General features: G+C 59.2%; 1 protein-coding gene across 6 annotated transcripts; it reads right to left on the bottom strand.

The window, feature by feature from the left end:
* Window positions 130–19,447, bottom strand: GGT1 (gamma-glutamyltransferase 1). 6 transcript variants are annotated; one of them, XM_021072097.1, is made up of 16 exons: window positions 19,370–19,447; window positions 18,124–18,342; window positions 15,148–15,255; window positions 10,841–11,008; window positions 10,197–10,361; window positions 9,187–9,317; window positions 8,951–9,037; window positions 6,181–6,373; window positions 5,794–5,951; window positions 4,794–4,943; window positions 4,293–4,429; window positions 1,377–1,564; window positions 1,058–1,185; window positions 850–962; window positions 665–778; window positions 130–389 (listed from the first exon to the last, which is right to left on the bottom strand). In XM_021072097.1, the coding sequence occupies exons 5-16, from the start codon at window positions 10,355–10,357 to the stop codon at window positions 243–245; spliced, it is 1,707 nt and encodes a 568-aa protein (XP_020927756.1). In that variant the 5' UTR covers window positions 10,358–10,361; window positions 10,841–11,008; window positions 15,148–15,255; window positions 18,124–18,342; window positions 19,370–19,447; the 3' UTR covers window positions 130–242.

Below are 19,632 nucleotides of genomic sequence, written 5' to 3'. Positions count from 1 at the left end.
TTCACCCAGCTACCGTGAAAATGCTGAGGCTGGATCCAGGGCCCAAGGTGTAAAGACCAACAAATCCCATCTAGCCATCCTTCCCCGCCAGGTGACTCCACTTCACACAGGATGCTGAGGCCCAGGGAATTGAAGTCAGCCAGCAAGACTGCCCAGAGCTGGGCGCTGCAGCCCCCATTTATTGCACTGCTTTGCCGCTCACTTATCCCCAGGCTGCCAGACCCCCTTGACTGCCTGAGCACTCAGTAGCCTGCAGGCTCCCCACCCTTCCTGGAGTCTGAGGCAGCTGCCCAGCCGCTGGGTGTGCGGACAATGGCCTGTACCACACCAATGAAGGTGGACGCGTCCTGGATGTAGTGGTGCCGTGTCTTCAGGGCTGCAGCCACTGCCTGGGAGAGGGAGGAGGAGGGAGACCATGCCCATGAGGGCATGTGCTCTGCAGACCCAGGTAGTGCCCCTTTCCACTGAGCGGCCAGGAAGCAAGTTGGGGGCAGCTGGGCCTATTAGTCTCATAGGGGGCAGGTGGCCTAGCCCTCATTGTAACCCCGCAGCAGGCATGAGGGTCACCTGCCCTGAGGATACTAGCCATCGTATATGCCTGATGCTCAGGATTCCCAGCGGGGGGGCCCTTGCTGTGACTCAGGTCCCCTGCCCTCTGCCGCACCTGGTCGATGCCCTTCTCCAGCGTCGTCGTGTTGGGCAAAAGCTGGTTGTGCAACCTGGGTTCCTCCACTGCCCGCTTCACATCGTAGCCAAACCACAGGCTGTGGATGATGGCCTGGGGGTGTGGGCGTGGGGTCAGCATGGCCCAGAGGGCAAGGAGCTGGGGCACAGGAGGGTGGCACATACCAGCGCGGTAGATGTGGTGATCTGTGTGCCCCCCGAGGCACCCACCACCATGCGGACCTGGCCGTCCTCACCCACGATGATCACGGGGCACATGGATGAGAGTGGCTGTTTTCCTACAGTGGTGGGGGCAAGAGGGAAGGGACAGAGGTGCTGGTCAGCTGCTGCCAGGGATACCAGCCCCTTCCCCACCCAAGCCCCCCACCCACACCTGGTGTGATGAAGTTGGCTGGTGAAGGGCGCACCCCGAACTGGTTGGTGATGTTGGGGGAGCTGAAGTCGTCCATCTCATCGTTGAACAGGATTCCACTGATCCGGGATCGTACCTTGGAACCAAAGCTACCGACCGGCTGGTCACCAGCTGTGCCTGCTTTGCCTGGCCCCTCCCACACCACATGCCCTCCAAGACTCCAACATGCTCCCCGGGGGAGGCGGGGTCAAGTACTCTGCCACCGTGGAGCCACCGCCCCCCCCCTTTCTGGGACACACGGACAGCCCCTGGCCCACCCAGGCCACCCAGCAGCCCCTACTAGAGGTTGATGGTGCTGGTGGCCGACACGGCGCTGCCATCCTCCGAGACCACAGATAGGTGGGCGGTGCCCGCGTCATCCGGTGTGTAGAACTCAGGCTCATAGTAGGAGTCCGGGTGAGTGGTGGTATCGGAGATCCGGGCCCGAAGCTGGTCAGCAAAGAACTCGGAGCTCATGTTGCGGACCACCTGCCGAGACCCCAGAGCCGGCCTGAGGAGGTGGGGGAGGCGGGGAGGGGGCACAGGCTTGTGCGAGCCGCTCTCAGGAAGCTCCGACATGGCTCTGACCACAACCCTCCTGTGCCCTAAGCCTCAAGTGGACCGTTTGACCACCGTCTCCAGCCTGTCTCCTTGCAATCCAGCAAATCTGAATACATCCTCTCAGCCCCCACTCTCACTGCATTCAATCATTCATTCATTCACAGCTTGGGACTTTGTGCCCAGCACTGGGGGATTAGCAGGGAGCAGACATGCAGGTCCTCACCCTCCTGGCAGGGAAGACAAAGGCAGACAGGGATGTGCTGGGAAGAACAAGCCAGGTGAAGGGGTGGAGAGAGACAGGGTGAGGGTGTTGTCGTCAAGGGGGGCTTCTTGGAGGAGGTGACATGTGAAGAGGCACCTCACATAAGGCCAGAGTGGATATGCAAAGGCCCTGAGGCATTCCTGTGAGGGACAGGCAGACAGTGACTGGGATTAGGAGAGAGGAGGTTGAAGATGCCAGCAGGGGCTATTCCCATAGGTCCTTATGGGCCCCATAAGGACTTCGGCTTTTTTCTGAGTCACCTGCGCTTGGGGCAGAGGAGTGAGCAGCTGATGGGTGTTACTCCTCTGGTAGCCGTATGGGAATGGAACCCAAGTGGCTAACTGGTGGGGCTATGGCCATCAACCAGGTGAGAGATGATGGTGGCTCACCAGGTGGGAAAGAAACATTGAGAAAGGGCCAAGTCTTCAGTGCAGAGTGGTTGCTAACTGGGGAGGTGAACCCAGCAGAAGGGGCAGGTCTGGGGACAGTTGGGAGCTTGATTTGTGACACGAGCTTGTCTGACCCTGAAGAGCCTGTCTCGGGTGCATAATGGGCCACACATGGTGTTTTCACGGGCAAGGCTGAGCTGAAGGATAAAATGGGGATGTCAGCTTAAAACCACCAGCCTGGATGGGCAGATGGGGTGGGGAGGATGGAGGGAGCAGCGAGGAAGGGCCCCAGAGGCCAAGCAGAGGAAATGCCTCCATAAGGTTCCAGCAACACCTCTGGACTAACTGCTTAATCCAAGGAGAAAACATTCAGCCTGAATCTATTGTGAAGCAGAAAGTCAAATCTAGGAAGTGGGGCCTCCTGCAAGGTAGCTGCCCTGAGCCTTAAAGTCAACAAGGCAGCCCCAGGGGACAGCTGGAACAGCACCTGCAGGTGTGACCTTGATGGGCCCCAGACATAAAAGCCATGGATGGGACCCTGGGGGAAAGGCTGACCCAGGCAGCTAACAGGTCACGTCTTAAATAGAAGTCCTTGCTCTTCTTCAGGAAGTACGACAGGAAGTGGAATCTCTGTGCACACTGTCCACTGACTCAGAAAAAAACAGGGAGACCCAGGAGAGAGGGATGGAAACAGGGAGAGAGGAGGGAACTTGCCGGAATGTCCACAACTTTGCAAAATAACAAGATGAGGAGTTCCTGTGGTGGTGCAGTGGTTAACGAATCTGACTAGGAACCATGAGGTTGCGGGTTCGGTCCCTGCCCTTGCTCAGTGGGTTAACGATCCGGTGTTGCCATGAGCTGTGGTGTAGGTTGCAGACACGGCTTGGATCCCGCGTTGCTGTGGCTCTGGCGTAGGCCAGTGGCTACAGCTCCGATTCGACCCCTAGCCTGGGAACCTCCATATGCCGCGGGAGAGGCCCAAAGAAATAGCAAAAAGACAAAATAATAATAATAATAAAAATAACAAGATGAGGGAAGGAGGAGCTGGGGAATGGTGTGAGATGCCACGGAGAGTGACCCTAAGGGAAAGCTGAGGCTGGACTCAGGATCTGGCAGTGAGGAAGGGCAGGGCATGGTGGGGAGGGCTCCCCAGAGTGGGGAGCCAGTCAAGGTTGCTCCAAGGGGGAGCAGAGGGTTGGGGTGGCAGCTGGAGGGCTCTGGAGCCAGGATGGAATGACCCAGCAGAGAGGGCAGCCTGGGAACCCAAGAGGCAGAGCAGAAGCAGGGAGGGTGGGGTCCCATGATGCAGTGGCTTCTGCCATCTGGAGGTACCTGGTCTCTGGAGGCCGGGGGGAGCTGTGGGTACAAAATGCTCCCCAGGAAAGAGAAGAGATCCAGGAGGGCAGAGTGGCCTCCTGGCAGCTGCGGGAGGTCACAGGTAGGTGTGGGGGATCTGCGGGTCCACCTGGCAGTGGGGAGCCAGGCAGGTAATGAGGGATGTGACAGGCATTGAGGTGGGGGCTGAGGCACCTGGTGAGTGAGTGGGTGGGATGGGGTGAAGCCTGGCTGGACGTCTGGGAAGCTAGCTCCCAGGTGTGGCCAGGGCCTCTGCCCACCTGAAGACTGGTCCTCTCCCCTGATCCCACTGTCTGCATGCCCTCGAGAGCTGTGAGGCCCTGTGTGTTCCTCAGCTCAGCACTGACCACTTGAGAGCCTTTCTGGCCAAGCACTCAGCGTGTGCAAAGGCCCCCAGACTGGAGGGTGGTAGAGGCAGGCACAGGAGACAGTCTGTCTCCCCCAGCGCATCTCACACTGGGAGCTCCGTGGGACAGAGGTCAGGGCTCGGGGTCACCAGTCCGTCCCAGTCTACAGTATGCCTGAGGCCAATGTCAGGGGGGGAATTAGACACATAAAGCACGAGTGAGGTGGGTGTGGCCCCCAGGAGCCCTCCTGGCAACTTCATGGCAGATCCCCTGCCCATTGCGGGCCAGCCCCTGCCCTTTACCTCGGTCACATTGACAAACTTGGGGTCCCCAAGCAGGGTCCTCTTGGCATAGGCGAAGCGGAAGGCCTCCACAATGCGGTGGTAGGTCAGGCCTTTCTGCTCTGGTGTCTCCACACTTGCCCGGGAGAAGTTGTACCCTGATTGACAGAGCCAGGCAGGTTGGTGGCCCTGGATGTCCCAGCTTGACCAGACAGCTGAGTGCCCTGGGGGTGTGGTTGACCCCTCCCTGGGCCACTTGGCTACCTTGAGATGGGGACCTTTTAATCCCCAACGGCAGCAGCTGCTTTGGAAGCACTGATGGCTGGAAGGAAGCCATGGGCCTCACAGGTCCAGCCACAGGGCTTCTGGTCCACATGCTCTCGGATGAGCACTGAGGTTTCCCAGATGTGCCCTCTGGACCAGGCCACTCAGCAGTGAACTCTGGCCAACACTGTGGCACCCAGACCTTGAAGAGCAGCCACACCCAGATCACTGCTCTGCAGGGCTGCGGAGGGCGCTCACCTTTGAGGATGTTGAGGATGAGGGCCAGCACCGGCCCGCTGAGCGGGGCATTGGGCGCATAGAGCTGGGCGTCCCCGAGGCTGATGCGGAGCGGCTGCTCAATCAGCTCTGCACGGTAGTTGTTGAGGTCCTCAGCTGTCACAATGCCCCCTGCCCCAGAACAGCTGCTCAAGGGGTGCCATGGGGATGGGATACACCACCGGGGAGCCATAAAACTGGGAGTCCCATCCACCCTTGCTCCCACCCCTGCATCGGGCCACCTCCCCATGACCAAGCCCAGGCCTGCGCTGTCTACCCACAGGCCTCCCAGTCCTCCTTGGTGGCCCTGGATCTTCTCTATGTGGGAATTATGTGCTCCATACCCTCCTACTCCGCAATGACTAAAGAGTGGGTGGAGAGAGGCTCTAACTCCCCAGGGAAATGACTCCCCAGCGAAGTAAAGTATTTATGGGCTAATCTCAGGCGTCAGCAGTAAAGGTCAATGTGCTAGTCACCCTCCTCAGCACACACTGATAAGAACCCTGACTCCAGAGGAAGAGGCAGCCTGGGGCTCTAGAACACATCGGAACCTGTCTGCAAGACGCTGTCCGCCCCTCCCACCTCTCTCTCTCACCATGCCCACCCTCATCCCCCTGGAGAATTAACACCCCCCACACCCAGGGCCTTAGATTGTTCTCTGCTTACAAAGACCAACCTCCTCAATAGCTCAGGCGCCACCTCCTCTAGGATGTCCTCCTGCGTCTGCACTTTCCCCAACTCTGACTCCTGCCTACACCTGCACTGGCCTCCCTGGGGCTGTCTCTCTTGGACTGCAGGACCTCTCTGAGCTTTGTTTGACCTAACCAGGAGCTGTGGATCCACATGGACTGTCACCAACTGCAGACACCATCTGTGCCCCTCCCCTGCCAGGGACTATCTGAGGGCCCAGTGCCCAGGCCAGGCGGGACCCAAGGACCCCAGGCTCATGTTCTGGCTGCGGAGTGCCTGGCCCCAGGCTCACCAGCTTCCTGGATGTCCTTGACAATCTGGGCGGTGAGGCTCCCATTGTAGAAAGCCTGGGCGCCCTCGACAGCCAGTGTCTCATAGGTTTTGGCCAGCCGAGGCATGGTCACCAGGTCCCCCTCTCGCAGCACATTTCCATTCCGGCAGAACACCTCGCTGGGGCAGAGGGAGCTCCCGTGAGGGGGGCAGGTGGGGTGGGCCCAGCCAGCCAGCCACCCACCCACTCAGGGGAAGAGAAGGCACACGAGCTGGGGCCGCCCCACCCCAGGGTCAGAATGGGCAAGGCTTCGGTCTCCTGGACCTCATCCCTTTATCAGCGCAGATTCCTAACAGCACTGCCACCCACTCATGCCCCGCCCCTCCCCGGCAGGGACCACAGACAAACCACAGTGCAGGGTGTCTCTTGATGGCGTCCTGGCTTCTCTCCAGGGCTGCTGCCAAGCCCTTTCCCACAGGGAAGCCCTGGCTGGCCAGCTCAATGCTGGGCTGGAAGAGGCGAGCCCAGGGCAGCCGCCCGTGCCGTTGGTGCGCCAGCTCATAGCCACGGATCTCTCCAGGAACCGCCACTGACAGTCCTCCTGTGGAAGGAGAGGGACACAGTTGGTGGCTCCACACAGGGGAACAGTTGAGGCTCAGAAAGGAAACGGACTTTTGAGGTCACATCTCGGTGAGATTGTGGCTGGACAAGGGACATCTCGCAAGGGCCCAGGAGGGACAGAGAGTAGCACGCACACTGGGTTCTGTAGTCCCAGGTCTAGATGTCTGTCTCTAAGGGTGCCACCATGTCTGAAGTCCTGTGCCCAGCTCCTGGTGGCACAGTGAGAGTATAAGGAAGCCAGACCCATACCACCTCTCAATCTGAGCCTCCCGGGCCATATAGCCTCTCAGCCCAGAAGGCTCCAGGGTTCCACGGAACCTGCCAAAGTCCCTATGCAAGCCCAGGACCCCCCTCAAGGCAAGGGGCCCCCTTCCTCTCTCCCCTTGTCCCAGGTGGCACCTGAGCCTAAACCCCTCCCTGACCCCTTCTGGCCTCAACGTCCCCATCTGACCATAAAGAGGTTTGTCTTCCTGCTGTCCATTGAGGAGCCATGATTTCACTGGAAACAGACCCCTGGACCCTGGCTCCCCACTAGGCCGCACTGCCCCCACCACGCCTTAAAGCTGGACACTGACACAGAAAGGTTCAGCCTCCTGCCTTCACCCCTGAGATAACGGGGTTACATCGGCCAATCCCAGGCTTGGCTGCTTAGCTCTAGAACTCTCCCACACTGAAGTTGGGCACAAGTTTCTAGGAGCTGGGTTGTTGCAACATCTGCACATCTCAGGTCTGACACCAGCACACAGCGCCTGCCCACCCCTAAGTAAGGGCTGCCCTGACCTCGGGCCAATCAGGCTCTCATGCCACCCTCTCACCAAGGTCACCAGTGACCCCCACACTGCCTTCTCAACCACGCCTCACCTAGCCCATCACTCTCTCCTGGGTCCCCACTCTCAGTGCCCTCTCCCACAGGCTGCAGGGTCCATTACCTGCTGACAGCTCCCCAGTTTACTCTCGGTCTGCTCCCCCACTGGCCAGAGCTGAGGATGAACCTGCCCACTTCATGGCACCTCACGCTTAACACACCCGGAACCTGACTCCTGATGGCCACGCAAACCCACTGCTCTGCAGCCTTGCAGGTCTCTCTAAGTACCACCCTGTTCTTTCAGGTGAAGACCTGAGCCTCCTGGGGGCCAGGCACACCCAGCCCTTCAGCAAGTCCACAGCTCCGCCCTCAAAGTGTGCCAGGCACCAGCCCCACCCCCACCTCTCCTGGCATCACCAGGACCTCCCGAAGGGTCACCTGGCAGGCAGGCAAGCTGCTCCTCCCCTTTCACAGTGGCCCCAGGGGTCCTGTCAGATGAAATCCCCTAGGACTCAGGGGGACAGCTCTAGACACTCCAGACACTCAGAAGAGGCCGGGGCTTTTACTACCTCCACCTGGGCCATTCCGCCTGACGCTGTGCCTCCTCTTCCCCGATTCCCACTTGCTCTTCCCCCAGAAACCCACCCCCTCGAGCCATCCCACCCAGCATCTGGGTTTTCGCTCACATGCCCTGAGCAGAGCACCTGGTGAACCCACAGGGCCTCCAGCCCTTCCCACCTCTGTCTTTCAGGCAGCACGTCCATACCCTGCACACTGTGTTTTCTCAACCCGCTCCACCTGGAATGTTGGATTCACCTGTTACTTTTGCTTCTACTTGGCTCAGGGAATAGCCCTTGACGCTGCAGGAGGTACCCCACAAGCCCTAGTTAAATACATGCATTCCAAGCATCCAGAGATGCTAAGTCTGTAAATTCTCCAGTAATCTCACACTCTGAATGACTTCATTTCTACCCACTGTGAGTTTTCCGACAGGGAAAGATATAAATCCTCTGTATGCTGGAGAGGATTCCAGAGCAGCTACTCGCAGGGCCCTGCCCAGGCAGAGCCTGCAGGAGGGGATCCGCCCCCTTCCTCTCCTTCAACCTCATCCTGCAAGGACCTCGCTGGGGTCCCTGCGATGTCGCCCCTGGTGGCCACTCGTTCCCCTCTGCCCCTGGGGAGTTGAGAGGTCTCCTCTTGGCTTAAGGATAGCTTAGAGAAAAAAGAGACTCTGCCTTATACTCTAGAGAGCTGTCCCCACAAAGAAACAGACAAATGAATGAATGCTTAGATGGCTATTAGAAACCCAGGGTTTAGACAGCTTGGGTTCAATCTCAGCTTTATCACCACCATCCAGTTGTGTGACCTTAGTCAGTTTGCATGACCTCTCTGGGCCACAGCATCCCCAGTAAAATGAGAATCCACATCACGCTCCCCCGACAGGACATATTCAGGTGGCTTGTCAGTGAAAAGGGCTGAACAGAGGGCTGGACCCAGATCCAGGGAGATGCAGGCTGTTTGACTAGCAATCATTCTCTCCATGCACTGACACAGGGTGGCCCTGGAGGAGGCTGTGCAGAAAGAGCAGAAGCTCCGTATCTTTATCCTCTGTGATGACAGGCTTGACCATTCATTATGGAGAGTGTTGAGGGGCCAGAGCCTCTTTCAACCCCAGATGGAGGGTGTGGGGGATGCTTATGTCTTCCCAGCAGCTCCTCCCAGGCCTGCACCCACATCAAGCCTGCACTTCACCTTCCTCCGACTGCTCCGAGCTGTTGAACATGCTGGCAGAGGCCAGCCGAGGGGCCACCTCTCGGGCATTGATGATCTCAGCCTTTCCTGGAAGGAGAAGCAGGTGGACAGACTGGACCCAACAGCAAACCCTCACCCGTGCGATCCCAGGAGCCACCCAGCTGTGCCTGCCCAGCCCAAGTGCAGCCCGAGGCAGGCAGCCCCACCATGCACCTCCCGCCCAGGCAGGCACTCACGCGTGGTGCTGTTGTAGATGGTAAGGAACAGGCCACCCCCGATGCCCATGCTGTGAGCGTTCATGAGCCCCACGCACAGCAGGGCCGCGATGGCAGCATCTACAGCCGAACCGCCGTCCCGCAGTGTGTCCCTGCCAGCAGCATGTGGCGGGGGTGGGGGGGTCAGAGCCTGCGGCCTCCCCACCCTCCAAGAGGTGCACCCCGCCACCCACCTCCCCACTGCCTGGCCACCTGCTCAAGGCGGGATGGAGGGGAGCCCATGGTTTTTGATTCTAAAGTTGATTCTAAATTTGATTCTAATTCTAAAACTAATGGGCTTAAATGTTCCTCCTCTTCAAGCAAACAGAAGTACATGACTTTCATAAGTGGAAAATAAATGGAGAATTTCTTTTCATGCAAAAGTTCCTGGGCCACGGTTTGAACCTGCACCACAACAGTGACCCAAGCCACAGCAGTGACACTGCTCCTTAATCTGCTACCAGGGAATACCTCTGAGTTTCTTTTTTAAGGCCAAGTCTGCAGCACATGGAAGTTCTTGGGCTAGGAGTCGAATCAGAGCTGTAGCTGCCAGCCTCTGCCACAGCCATAGCCAAGCCAGATCCCTAACCCACTAATCAAGGCCAGGGATGAAACCCAAGTCCTCCCGGATACTAGTCAGGTTCGTTTCTGCTGAACCACAACAGGAACTCTTAAGTTTTTAAGTGAGAACTGATCTCTGTATATGCAAGATAGGGGTCTGAAAAATAGCATGATACAGCAGAGTTTATCTGAAAAGATAGACACCCTTGAACTGAGAAAAGGGCCCAGCTGAACTCTGGGAGACTCACACTCTGCTCTCAGTGTCCCCTTCTCCCCCAACCAGAGGCTGCTGAGAAGGTCCCAGGGCAGGGTAGGCAGCTCCATGCACACCAAACACCCCTCATCCAGGCACCCCATTTACCAGTGGGGAAACTGTGTCCCCAAAGGCTGTGCTCCAGGGCCTGTGTGTCCCCATTGTCGGCCCCACTCACCTCCCAATCTCTGAGCAGCGCAGGGCATCCGCGGCCACAGCTGCCCTGGGGTACACATGGTTGTGTGGCTTGGAGTTCGAAGGTAGCCAGAGGCAGAGGCCAAGGATGAGGAGCACTAGGGCCACAGCTGCCAGGGCCAGCAGCAGGTACCGCTTCTTCATGGCTCTGTGGGCAGGGGAGAAGGTCAGGCACATCCTGAGCCCTGCCCCATGAGCATGGCCCAAAGCCCAGCCTCAGAAATAAACCCCTGCATTTCCTTCCAGCCCCCAGAACATGCACCCAGCCCCCCACATTTGTTCAGGTCACTCCCTCTGCCAGAAGCTCCTGGCCCCATCTCTGCCCCTGCCCAAATCCACCTGCTTGTCCTCACAACCCCATCTTGTCAGGGACCCCTCCTGGGAACCCCCAGATTTCATTCGGCAGGGCCTTTTCTGTCTCCTCATAGCGGCAGAGCCCTCCACTTCCAAGAAGGTCACTCCAGGAGGGACAGGCCCAGCCTGATTCCTTCCTGGCACCATTCCTGGGCCCCAGAATGATCTGCCTGTGCCTCAGAGTGTGGGGTTCAGCTTCCAGCACACCTTCAAAGGGGACACCCACACTCATCCTGAAATCATCAGACCAGCCTCTACAGGACAGGAGCCTACCTTCCTCAGGGAATGCGAGCCACGAGCCCCTGGAGAGGTGGCCACAGAAGACGGTTTGGGCTGAAACAGCTGGAGAAATATGTGGGGTCTCCTTCACACTCTGCAGGAGCCTGTGGCCACAGAACCTGCTCCAGGGAGACTCCTGTACCACTCAGTCTCCTGGTCCTCCTGAAAACAGAGAAGCTGGTGGGGTCAATGCCCCAGGGAGCAGCCTGGGATATCTCGGCCTCCAAGAACTCCGGAGTCAGGAGGAGGCTGCCAGCCACTCCCAGGCTGGTGTGAATTCCCCTTGCATTTCTCCCAGGCAAGATGGTGAGGGGGCTTGCACAGAGCCTCATGTGACCAGCTGAGGGGCTGGAGTGCACAGGCTCTGGGGCTAGTCTGCCCCATCACACCTGCATGGGACAGGTGCCTGACCACCTGCCCATCTGCCCAGGGGAATGACAGGGGCCCGCTGGGAAGTATTGTGAAGATGAAGTGGGTTGGAAAGTGGGGAGCGTTAGGGAAGTGTCAGTTCTGCTGGGGGTGCCTGGGGGCCAGCGCACAGCATAGAGGAGCTGGTCAGCCTCTTGCTTCCTGTTGACTTCCTGCCCGGCTGTGCGGGGAGGGACAGCACTGACCCTTGGGGTCCAGCAGGCAAGGGGTGTGACCCCAGCGGAGAAAGAGAGGTGACAGAGGGAGGTATCCCCCCTCCCAGACTCAGTTCCCTCCAAAGGATGAATATCTGTCCCAGAGCCCCGCTGGGACCCTCTGGCTCACATCCCTATTCGGGGGGTGTGAACTCCAGGGCCAGACAGGGTCTCCCAGAGATGATTTGGGAATGGAGCCCCACTCCCAGCACTGAATGACTTTCTCCTCCCTTGGCTCAGGGGACAGTCACACAGCAGACAACCATCCCATACCCTAGGCAAGGTCCAAGCCAGCCCTCCCCGCCACCTTGACCTCTTTGACCAAACCAAGGCACCACCCTTTCTGGCTGGATTCCTGCAGCCCCTCCCTGCACTCCCTCTTGGCCTTCATGGCATCACCTGCTCTCAGACAAGCAGCCAGTGTGCCAAAGGGTCAGCCAGGCCCTTCCCCGGCCCCCCACTGCCCCGAGGACAGTCCGTGCACTCCGTCCTCCACCCTCCACAAGGCCTGACTGCCCTCAGGGTGTACCCTGGGGCTGGCAGGGAGGCTGGGTCAGGGTGGAGGGTTCCAAGGGAGGCGGCTGTGCTGCGAGGCCTTTGGGAGCTCAGCAGCTGGCCAGCAACCTGCAGCGTTTGTTCCCGACCTAGAACTTTCCCATCACACGTGACAGGGCAGGTGGGGCAGCACAGGGGCGGATGCCCCCCTCCCTGGCACAGGCACAGCTCCCACGTGTCTGCTGGGTGAGGCTACGCTGGACAACTTGGGACACAGCCTCATTTCTCCAGAGCTTGGGACCATCAGTTGAGACCCTCCCCACACAGGGCTCTGCTCTCTCCTCTCAGGCCCCAGGGGTGAACCAACCAGGACCTCTGGAGGTCCACATCACCCCCCAAGTGCGTGTCCATTCTTCCACCGAGGGCCCAAATGCACCCCCCTCCACCGAAGGTGGCGGCAGCGCAGCGGGGAGGAAGGGGTCGGGGCTGCGCAGACAGTCCCCTCCCCCTAGGCAGGGCAGCAGGGAGGTCTGGCCCAGCCCCACGGAGCGGAAGACACCCTGCTGGAGACTCTGCTTCCACGTCCCCTCCCCCACACGCTTTTCTAGGCTCGCTAAAACAATGGCTCTCACCCGAATCGGTGTCAGGAGAGGAAACCGAGGCAACAGAGTCCATGCCTGGCCTCCAACCACGACCCTGCTCCTCCTGACCCTGGAGGGCTTACCTGAGGCCTGGGGGCAGCGGGGGGCGGGGCCCAAGACAGCCCCACTCCTCAGAAGCCGGCTCTGGGCGGGGCACCGCTGGGGAGGAAGAAGCAGAAGTGCCTGCCTGGGAAAAGTCTGGCAACCGCCTAGAGCCAGGCCTGCAGCCCCTGCCGAGCTCTTCAGGGGGCCTCAGAGCTGGGATGGGATCCGGGTGGGCCCCTCCCAGGAGGAGCAGGGGTGGGACAGAGCAGAAAGGCAGGAGGAGTTCAGGCTCACCTAGTCCCAGAGGGGCACCTAGCTTCCCAGGGGGTAGCTGATGGTGTCAGAGTTGGGGGTCCTCAAAGGGAGAGATCTAGCCTGGTAGGGAGGACAGCCAGAACCTGCATCATGTCACGTCACTTCAAGGAGGCACGGGGACTTGGTCCATCACCAGGTAACTAAAGTTCATGCAGCCCTGGGAGGGCCTGCAGGTGGGAGGTGTTGTCAGCAGTGACCCTTGGGTCCCCTTGGTGGTGGCAGCAGCAAAGGGTGTGGCCCCAGTGGGGAAGGAGAGGTGCGGTGAGAGAGGCAGGGGACCCTCCTCCCACACTCGGTTCCCTCCAGAGGGCAGTTGTCCATGGGCAAGGCCCTCAGGGACCCCCAGGGTGGGTCCCCCACTGACTCGCCCTGTCTTTGTTCAGTGTCTGAAGTCTAGGGCCAGACATGGTGTCCCAGAAATGCTTCCTGGGGCTGTGCACCAGCCCCAGAACAGAACCTGGACCTGAGAGGCTCACCACACCCTCCAATGGACAGGCAAGGGTACCTCTCTCTGAGCACGGCCTGGAGCCTCGCATCCAGAAGGTTCCACCACCTACAGAAGGTTCCACCACCTACGCAGGGATGTTAGTGCCCCAGGCCCAAAGAACCACCTGAATAGCTTGGAAAGGCAGGGCCCAAGGTCACATGACCCACCAGGGCAGACCCAGCGACCCCATACCTGCTCCAAGTTGCTGCATGTCCCTGGCCAGCACACCAAGGAGGTTCAGAGTCAGGAGTGGCTGCAGACCAGGCCCAGGGGAACTTGGTCACTGTCCCCACCCTCCTTGGCCTTCATCAGCCAAGCACAAGGATCAGCCACTTCCTGAGTCATTCCTCCCTCCCCCGCTCCCCGGCTCACTGTGTCTCTGTTGCCCGGAACACTCACAGCCCCCATCTGTGGTCCACAACAACCCTGCAAGGCCACTCCTTGTGATAGCCAGGAGGAAACACTGAGGCCCGCTAGATACTGCTGCCCGCCCTGGGTCACACGGCCAGAGCAGGCCTTGTCCTCTCACCCACTGCCCCCATCTGTGGTCCACAACAACCCTGCAAGGCCACTCCTTGTGATAGCCAGGAGGAAACACCGAGGCCCGCTAGATACTGCTGCCCGCCCTGGGTCACACAGCCAGAGCAGGCCTTGTCCTCTCACCCACTGCCCTTGAGTCGGTGCGGCATGGAACCCATCCAATGCACTTCCATGAAATCCTCAACCAGGATGGCCCTGGATGGGGGTGCCACGACACCTCTTCCCCTGGATGTCCACCCCCTCCCCTGTGGACCAGGATGACTGAGAAGATGGATGAGGTGGGAGCCAGAGACCAAGGCTCAAGGCCTGTCCCTGAGGGCTGGACATCAGTCAGGAATATCAGGGGATTTGGCTGCACTGCAGGGCAGTCAGCTGGGAGGGGTCTGCCGTGGAGAGCCGCAGGGCTTGGTCCCTAGCCTGAGCAGTAGTTTTCTCCCCACTGGTGATGGTGTGAGACACGGAAGTATCAGCAGCAGCAGGAAGGTAGGAAGAAGGTCTGAGCGGGCAGAGGAAGACCCAGACCCCACAGGTGACCCCAAGGAAAACCCTGGGCTGGGGCAAGTTGGAGGACCTGTCGTGGAGCCCAGAGGACAGGCTCCAGGGAGGGGGTCAGGAGGGAAGGCAAGGTGTCTCAAAGGCCAAAGGCCCTGTCAACAGAGGCATGAAGTACAGAACAAAGAAAGCCCTCACCTACATGTCAAGTGTATCACATTCTGTCCCAGTCTGACTCCACCCCCACATGCAGAGAGGGTGCCTGGGGGCAGTGGTCCTGGGCTGGAGGTCTCCTCCAGACCCCACCGCTCCTGTCCTACGCACGAGAGGTGGTGAGCTCCCTATCCCCAGGAAATAAGCAAACCTCACTCACCCAGATGTACTGATTCTGCCATCAGCACCACCCCCTCCCAATACACTCACACACACCAGTAAGGAATCTAGGCTGAGTGAGCAAGTTCCCAAGAGGAGAGTGTGAGGAAGAGTGAGAGCAGACAGCCTGGAGTTTCTCTGTTAATCTTCCAACCCCAGTGCCAAGGGGTGAGACCTGGGCACATCCCCAAACCCGTTCATAGGCAGGAAAACCAGGCTTAGGTAGCAGCTACCTGGCCGAGGCCAGAGACCTGAAGGTCGGCACAGACCTGCCCCCCTGGCCTTCCTTACCACGGCCTGCGAGGCGTCCTGTCCCCTGGGTGTGAGAACACGGCTCTGGGCAGGAAGCTGATGGTGACCCAGGCTCAAAGCTGGAAGCTGTCTTGTTGGCTGCTCACCCTGGTGGGGTAGGATTGAGAATTTGAGAAAAGCTCCTTCCCCAAGATTTGATATCACTCTCTGCAGGAAAATTGTTGAAATAGCTACCTAAGCCTGAGATGACCACGAGCTGGTGGGCGCCCCCTGGAGTTGTACAATAGCCCCTTGCACCATGGGCCCTGCCCTGCCCCCACACCAGCACAGGAGAGGGGCAGGTGTGGATATCGCGCCTCAGCCCCCTCTCAGCTTGGCTCCATTCCAGAGCTTCCCTCCAGCAACGCCCCACACCCTAGGCCGCCCAGTCCTTCTGAGCCTTGGCCTCTCCATTCTGCCCTCCACTCTCTCAGTTCAAGAAGCCCACTTCCCCATGTTCTTCCACGCGCCCCCACCTGTGGCAGAGTCAGCCAGGAAGCCTGGTCAGGCAGCCTCAAACTCACTTACGGGACAAGAAGCAGAGGCTCCCAGCCCAGACCCAGGGCCTGAGCCCTGCCGCTCTGTGCGACCCCTCTGCAGGATCCATCCACACAAGCCCCGGCCCCATCACCCCGAAGGGCAGCTCACTCTCTTTATGCAGGTGCCTAAACTGAGGCTCACAGTGGAAGAGGGACTTTTAACAGAGCTTGGGTTGGAGCCCAGGCCTCCAGATACCTCTGGGAGGCCCCAAGCCTGAGCTCCCCACTTCTGCGATGTCCAGCAGCTCAGAGAGGGTGAGCTGTGCTTCGGGGTCACACAGCACTGGGGCACCACCAGACCCCCGTCCTGGCCCTGCTCACCTGGCTGCAGGGCTGTTCCTCCGGCAGAGCTCCAGCACAGAGCTGAGTCCTCAGTGCTCAGCTCCTCCCCTCCCTCCCCCTGCTGGCCTGGGTGGGGGGAGGCTTTAAAGGCACAGGAACCTTCCCAGGTGGGAGGAGGATGGGCTCCTGGTCCTGTCCCTGGAGCTGTGTGACCAGAGACATCAGCTGGCCCCTTTCTGGCATCATGAGCAGGTGGGCTGAGGGAGGACACAGCAACGACTGGGGTGGAGGATGGGGCCATCTGCTTAGGCCCCCACCTGCCCCAGCTCAACGGGACGGGATGGGTGCCCCACAGGCCTGCAGCTGCCAGAACTGTCACTGCTGCCCAACCCTGGCATGCTCTCGTCCATCACCCATTCATTCACTCAGGCTCCCCTCTGACCCTGGCCCACTGGGAGTCTTCTGTTAAGGAGCCCCTAGCCAGAGTGAAGGGACAGTTTGTCAGCCAAGAAGGAGGGGGAGCCCAGGACTCCGAGGGAGGGGCAGACACCATTGTGTGTGTCTCTGTGTTGGGGGGGCTCCAGGCAGTGCTGGGATTGCACTGGGGAGCCAGCCAGGCAGAGGCAGCTGTCTGAGGCCACAGGCCAGCCGTGGAGGGGGGGCATGGCTAAAGCAGTAAGGGTTCACGGCAAGTCTTGCAGACCCTCCCAGAGCCCTGAGGCATCAAAGCTGGCAAAGCAAGTGGGTGAGCTCAGACCTTGAAGGCCAGGCCAGTGTGTCTGGACTTTGAGAGCCTAGGGAGGCTGGTGAATGTGTCACCAGGCTAGGTAACCCATTAACCCCGACTCACTCATTAGGACCCTGGTGGGTGACCATTAGCTCCTCAGCCATTCCAGGAGCCAGGCCGAGGGCAGGGCCATGGGAAGAAGGGCGTGCTGATGGGCTCTCTGTGTCCTTGTTCCTAGAGGAGCTCCCCTGGCTTCCAGCCAGGGGCAGCTGCCAAGGCTGCCCAGGGGCGTCACCCCACCATCCTGAAGCAAAGCTTTTCATCTGCTAATCATCCCTGCTGGGCTGGCACCCACAACCTGGAGAGACTGGGGTGGGGGTGGAGCCCAGACTGGAGGCTCAGGCCTGGACCAGTGGGTGGGGAGGCAGGTACCTGCCCCTGACCCCCCTGAGAAACGGGCCCACAGAGGCCTCCAAGGTCTTTTCTGCTCTGATAGGCTCAGGTCTGCCTCACTTCTGTACTTGGAAGAACAAGGCACTAGTGGAGTAAGAGAGTGCTCGGGGCAAAGAAAACCACAGCCTAAGAGGGGAAAAGACTTGCTCAAAGGTTTTTGGCAGGACAGGAAATGGGGACAGCCTATAAACCACTTCCTGCTGGTGGCGCCTCACCCTGCTGTCAGGTCCTGGGCTGGGCTAGGTAAGCCTGTGCCCCTGGCGGGCCATGGCCAGCTGGTAGAAACATAGCGTTCCCACATTTAGTCATGGACTTCATGGTAGGTGAGCTGAGCAGCTGGGTCCAGACACTGGCAGTGCTTGACCCATCCTCTGGAACTGCTGGCATAGGATCTCAGGGCCTGCTGGGAGTCAGGAAACCTAACATGCCCTGGGACATTTTGTGTCCCTTGGTATCTCGCCAAGGAGACATTTGGTAAACTGGCTGAACAAAAGTTCATCTTAATCAACTTTAGGATCACAGTATTGCCAATGTTTGGCCTCTGAGCTCCCATCTCCAGCACCCCAGAAAAGTCAGCTTACACACCTACCCTGATGGGAAGCTCACTATCTCTAAGGGCAGCGAGACTGTAATTGGTTTGCAAGTTCTTCCCAACATCAAGCCCCGATTTGCCTTCTTAGAATGCCTTCTGCCGCTGCTTCAGGTGGGCCTGGTTTAACACCCTGCCTGTTGTCTGAGGCCAAAGAGCAGGGGATCAGGGGTCATCCCACACCCTGTGGCTGCTTGACCACTGTTTCTCAGAGCTATGTGAACCACAATAAAGGCATGGAAGGAGAACCTCAGCTTGGTGAAGGGGCTGCTGTGGCCTAGGGATGACAGGGAGGTGAGCCCTGGCCAACTGCAGGCACAGGTGGAGCCCTTGCAGCCCAGACACCCGCTGGCGCCCTTGCAGCTGTTCACCATCTCAGCACCCACCTTTGATGTGAGCAAAGAGGTTGGAGCTCAATCAGATGAATGGGCCTCCAGAGATATCAGCTTGTTGACACTTGGGAACTCCTGGCAGCAGGACCAGTCTGGCACATGGTGGACCAAGTCCCAAACTCAGAGGCAGGATGGCAGCACAGCCAAGGGCGTGGGCTCTGTAGTCCCAGCCCTGCTGGCCCTGGGCCCCTCTTCCTGATCTCAGTCTTCTATCTGGACAGCAGAGGTGATTAAAATAGTTGGCAGGCAGATCCACTGAGAACAGCCTGCTGTAAGTGCCAGCTACCTCCAGCCTGCAGCTGCCTCTGAGCCTCCCTGAGGGGCAGCTCAGAGGTCATAAGTGCCCCCTCTCCTGGCTGCCCTGTCTTCCCTGCCCATGGCTCCCCGCATAGGTAGCATTTATCACATCACCTCATAATTATCTGTGGTGTCTGGAAGCTCCAGGGGGTAGGGGAGGAGGGCTGAGTCTCATCCACACCCCAGCCCCAACCCCAGCATATGACCTGGACTCCCGGAGAGCCTGCATACGCCTGTCTGTTGTGGGGAGGGATGCAACACCCACTCATCCATGCCCCCCCTCCCCGGCCCCTACCTGCCCTTCCCCGGGGCAAAGTGGACCTGTGTTCTTACTGATACCAAAACTGCCCCACTCTTTTTCTTTTTTTTTAAATGGCTGAACCTGTGGCATATAGAGGTTCCCAGGCTAGGGGTCAAATCGGAGCTGCAGCCACCCACCTACACCACAGCCACAGCAACACCAGATGTGAGCCGCATCTGTAAACTACGCTGAAGCTCAGCAATACCAGATCCTTAACCCACTGAGCAGGCCAGGTATCGAATCTACAACCTCATGGTTCCTAGTCAGGTTCTTAACCTGCCGAACCACAGCAGAATCTCCAACTGCTCCACTCTTTCCACACACCCCCTGTTCGGCCTGCTGGGCTTACAGAAATTGCCCCTTGTACCCCTTTTCCCAGCATCTCCTTGGCTCCCTTCGCCCCTTCCCGCTGGATGGACTCGGTTACTCTCTAGCTGGGTCCTGCTGCTGAAACATCCTGGCTGGCATTTCAGATGCCTCAGGTCAACCAACAAGCCCAAACCTGAGCTAGGCAGCTACCCTCCCCCGGTCTCCACCAGCTGCGTTATCAGAGCCTAGTCCTGGGCCACAGTCCGAGCATCCTCACTGGTCCTGGTCAGTGGTCCCACCTCTGCAGCCCTTCCTATCTTCTCCTTCTCTCACCTGGCAACTTCTCAGGGTGCCCAGCCCCTCCGCTCTTTCCTGCCGCAGCCCCAGCACTCAGAGAAGTCCCCGCCCCCACTGAAAAACTTCAAAGGCGCACGTGGCCCTCTAGATAAATCCCTGTCAGCTGGGACCCTGCCCTTTCCTCCAGGATTCACGTGCTGCCCTCCTGCTGGGAGTTCACCTTGGAACTCTTCTCAAAACTCCAACCTCAAGGCCACCTCTGGAAGCCCTCCTCTGCCTCCTGGTCCTTGACTGCTTCC

The sequence above is a fragment of the Sus scrofa genome, chromosome 14 (genome assembly GCF_000003025.6).
Source record: "Sus scrofa isolate TJ Tabasco breed Duroc chromosome 14, Sscrofa11.1, whole genome shotgun sequence".
NCBI lineage: Eukaryota > Metazoa > Chordata > Mammalia > Artiodactyla > Suidae > Sus > Sus scrofa.
This window is presented reverse-complemented; position numbering and strand designations above follow the sequence as displayed.

What these genes read in the sequence shown, in the direction of transcription:
- GGT1 (XM_021072097.1), bottom strand. Translation starts at nt 10,357, where the DNA reads ATGAAGAAGCGGTACCTGCTGCTGGCCCTGGCAGCTGTGGCCCTAGTG. An exon ending in CATCTACAACAGCACCACGC is followed by an intron (nt 9,038 to 9,186) that starts GTGAGTGCCTGC and finishes TTCTCCTTCCAG; the next exon opens with GAAAGGCTGAGATCATCAAT. An exon ending in AAGAGACACCCTGCACTGTG is followed by an intron (nt 5,952 to 6,180) that starts GTTTGTCTGTGG and finishes CCTCTGCCCCAG; the next exon opens with CGAGGTGTTCTGCCGGAATG.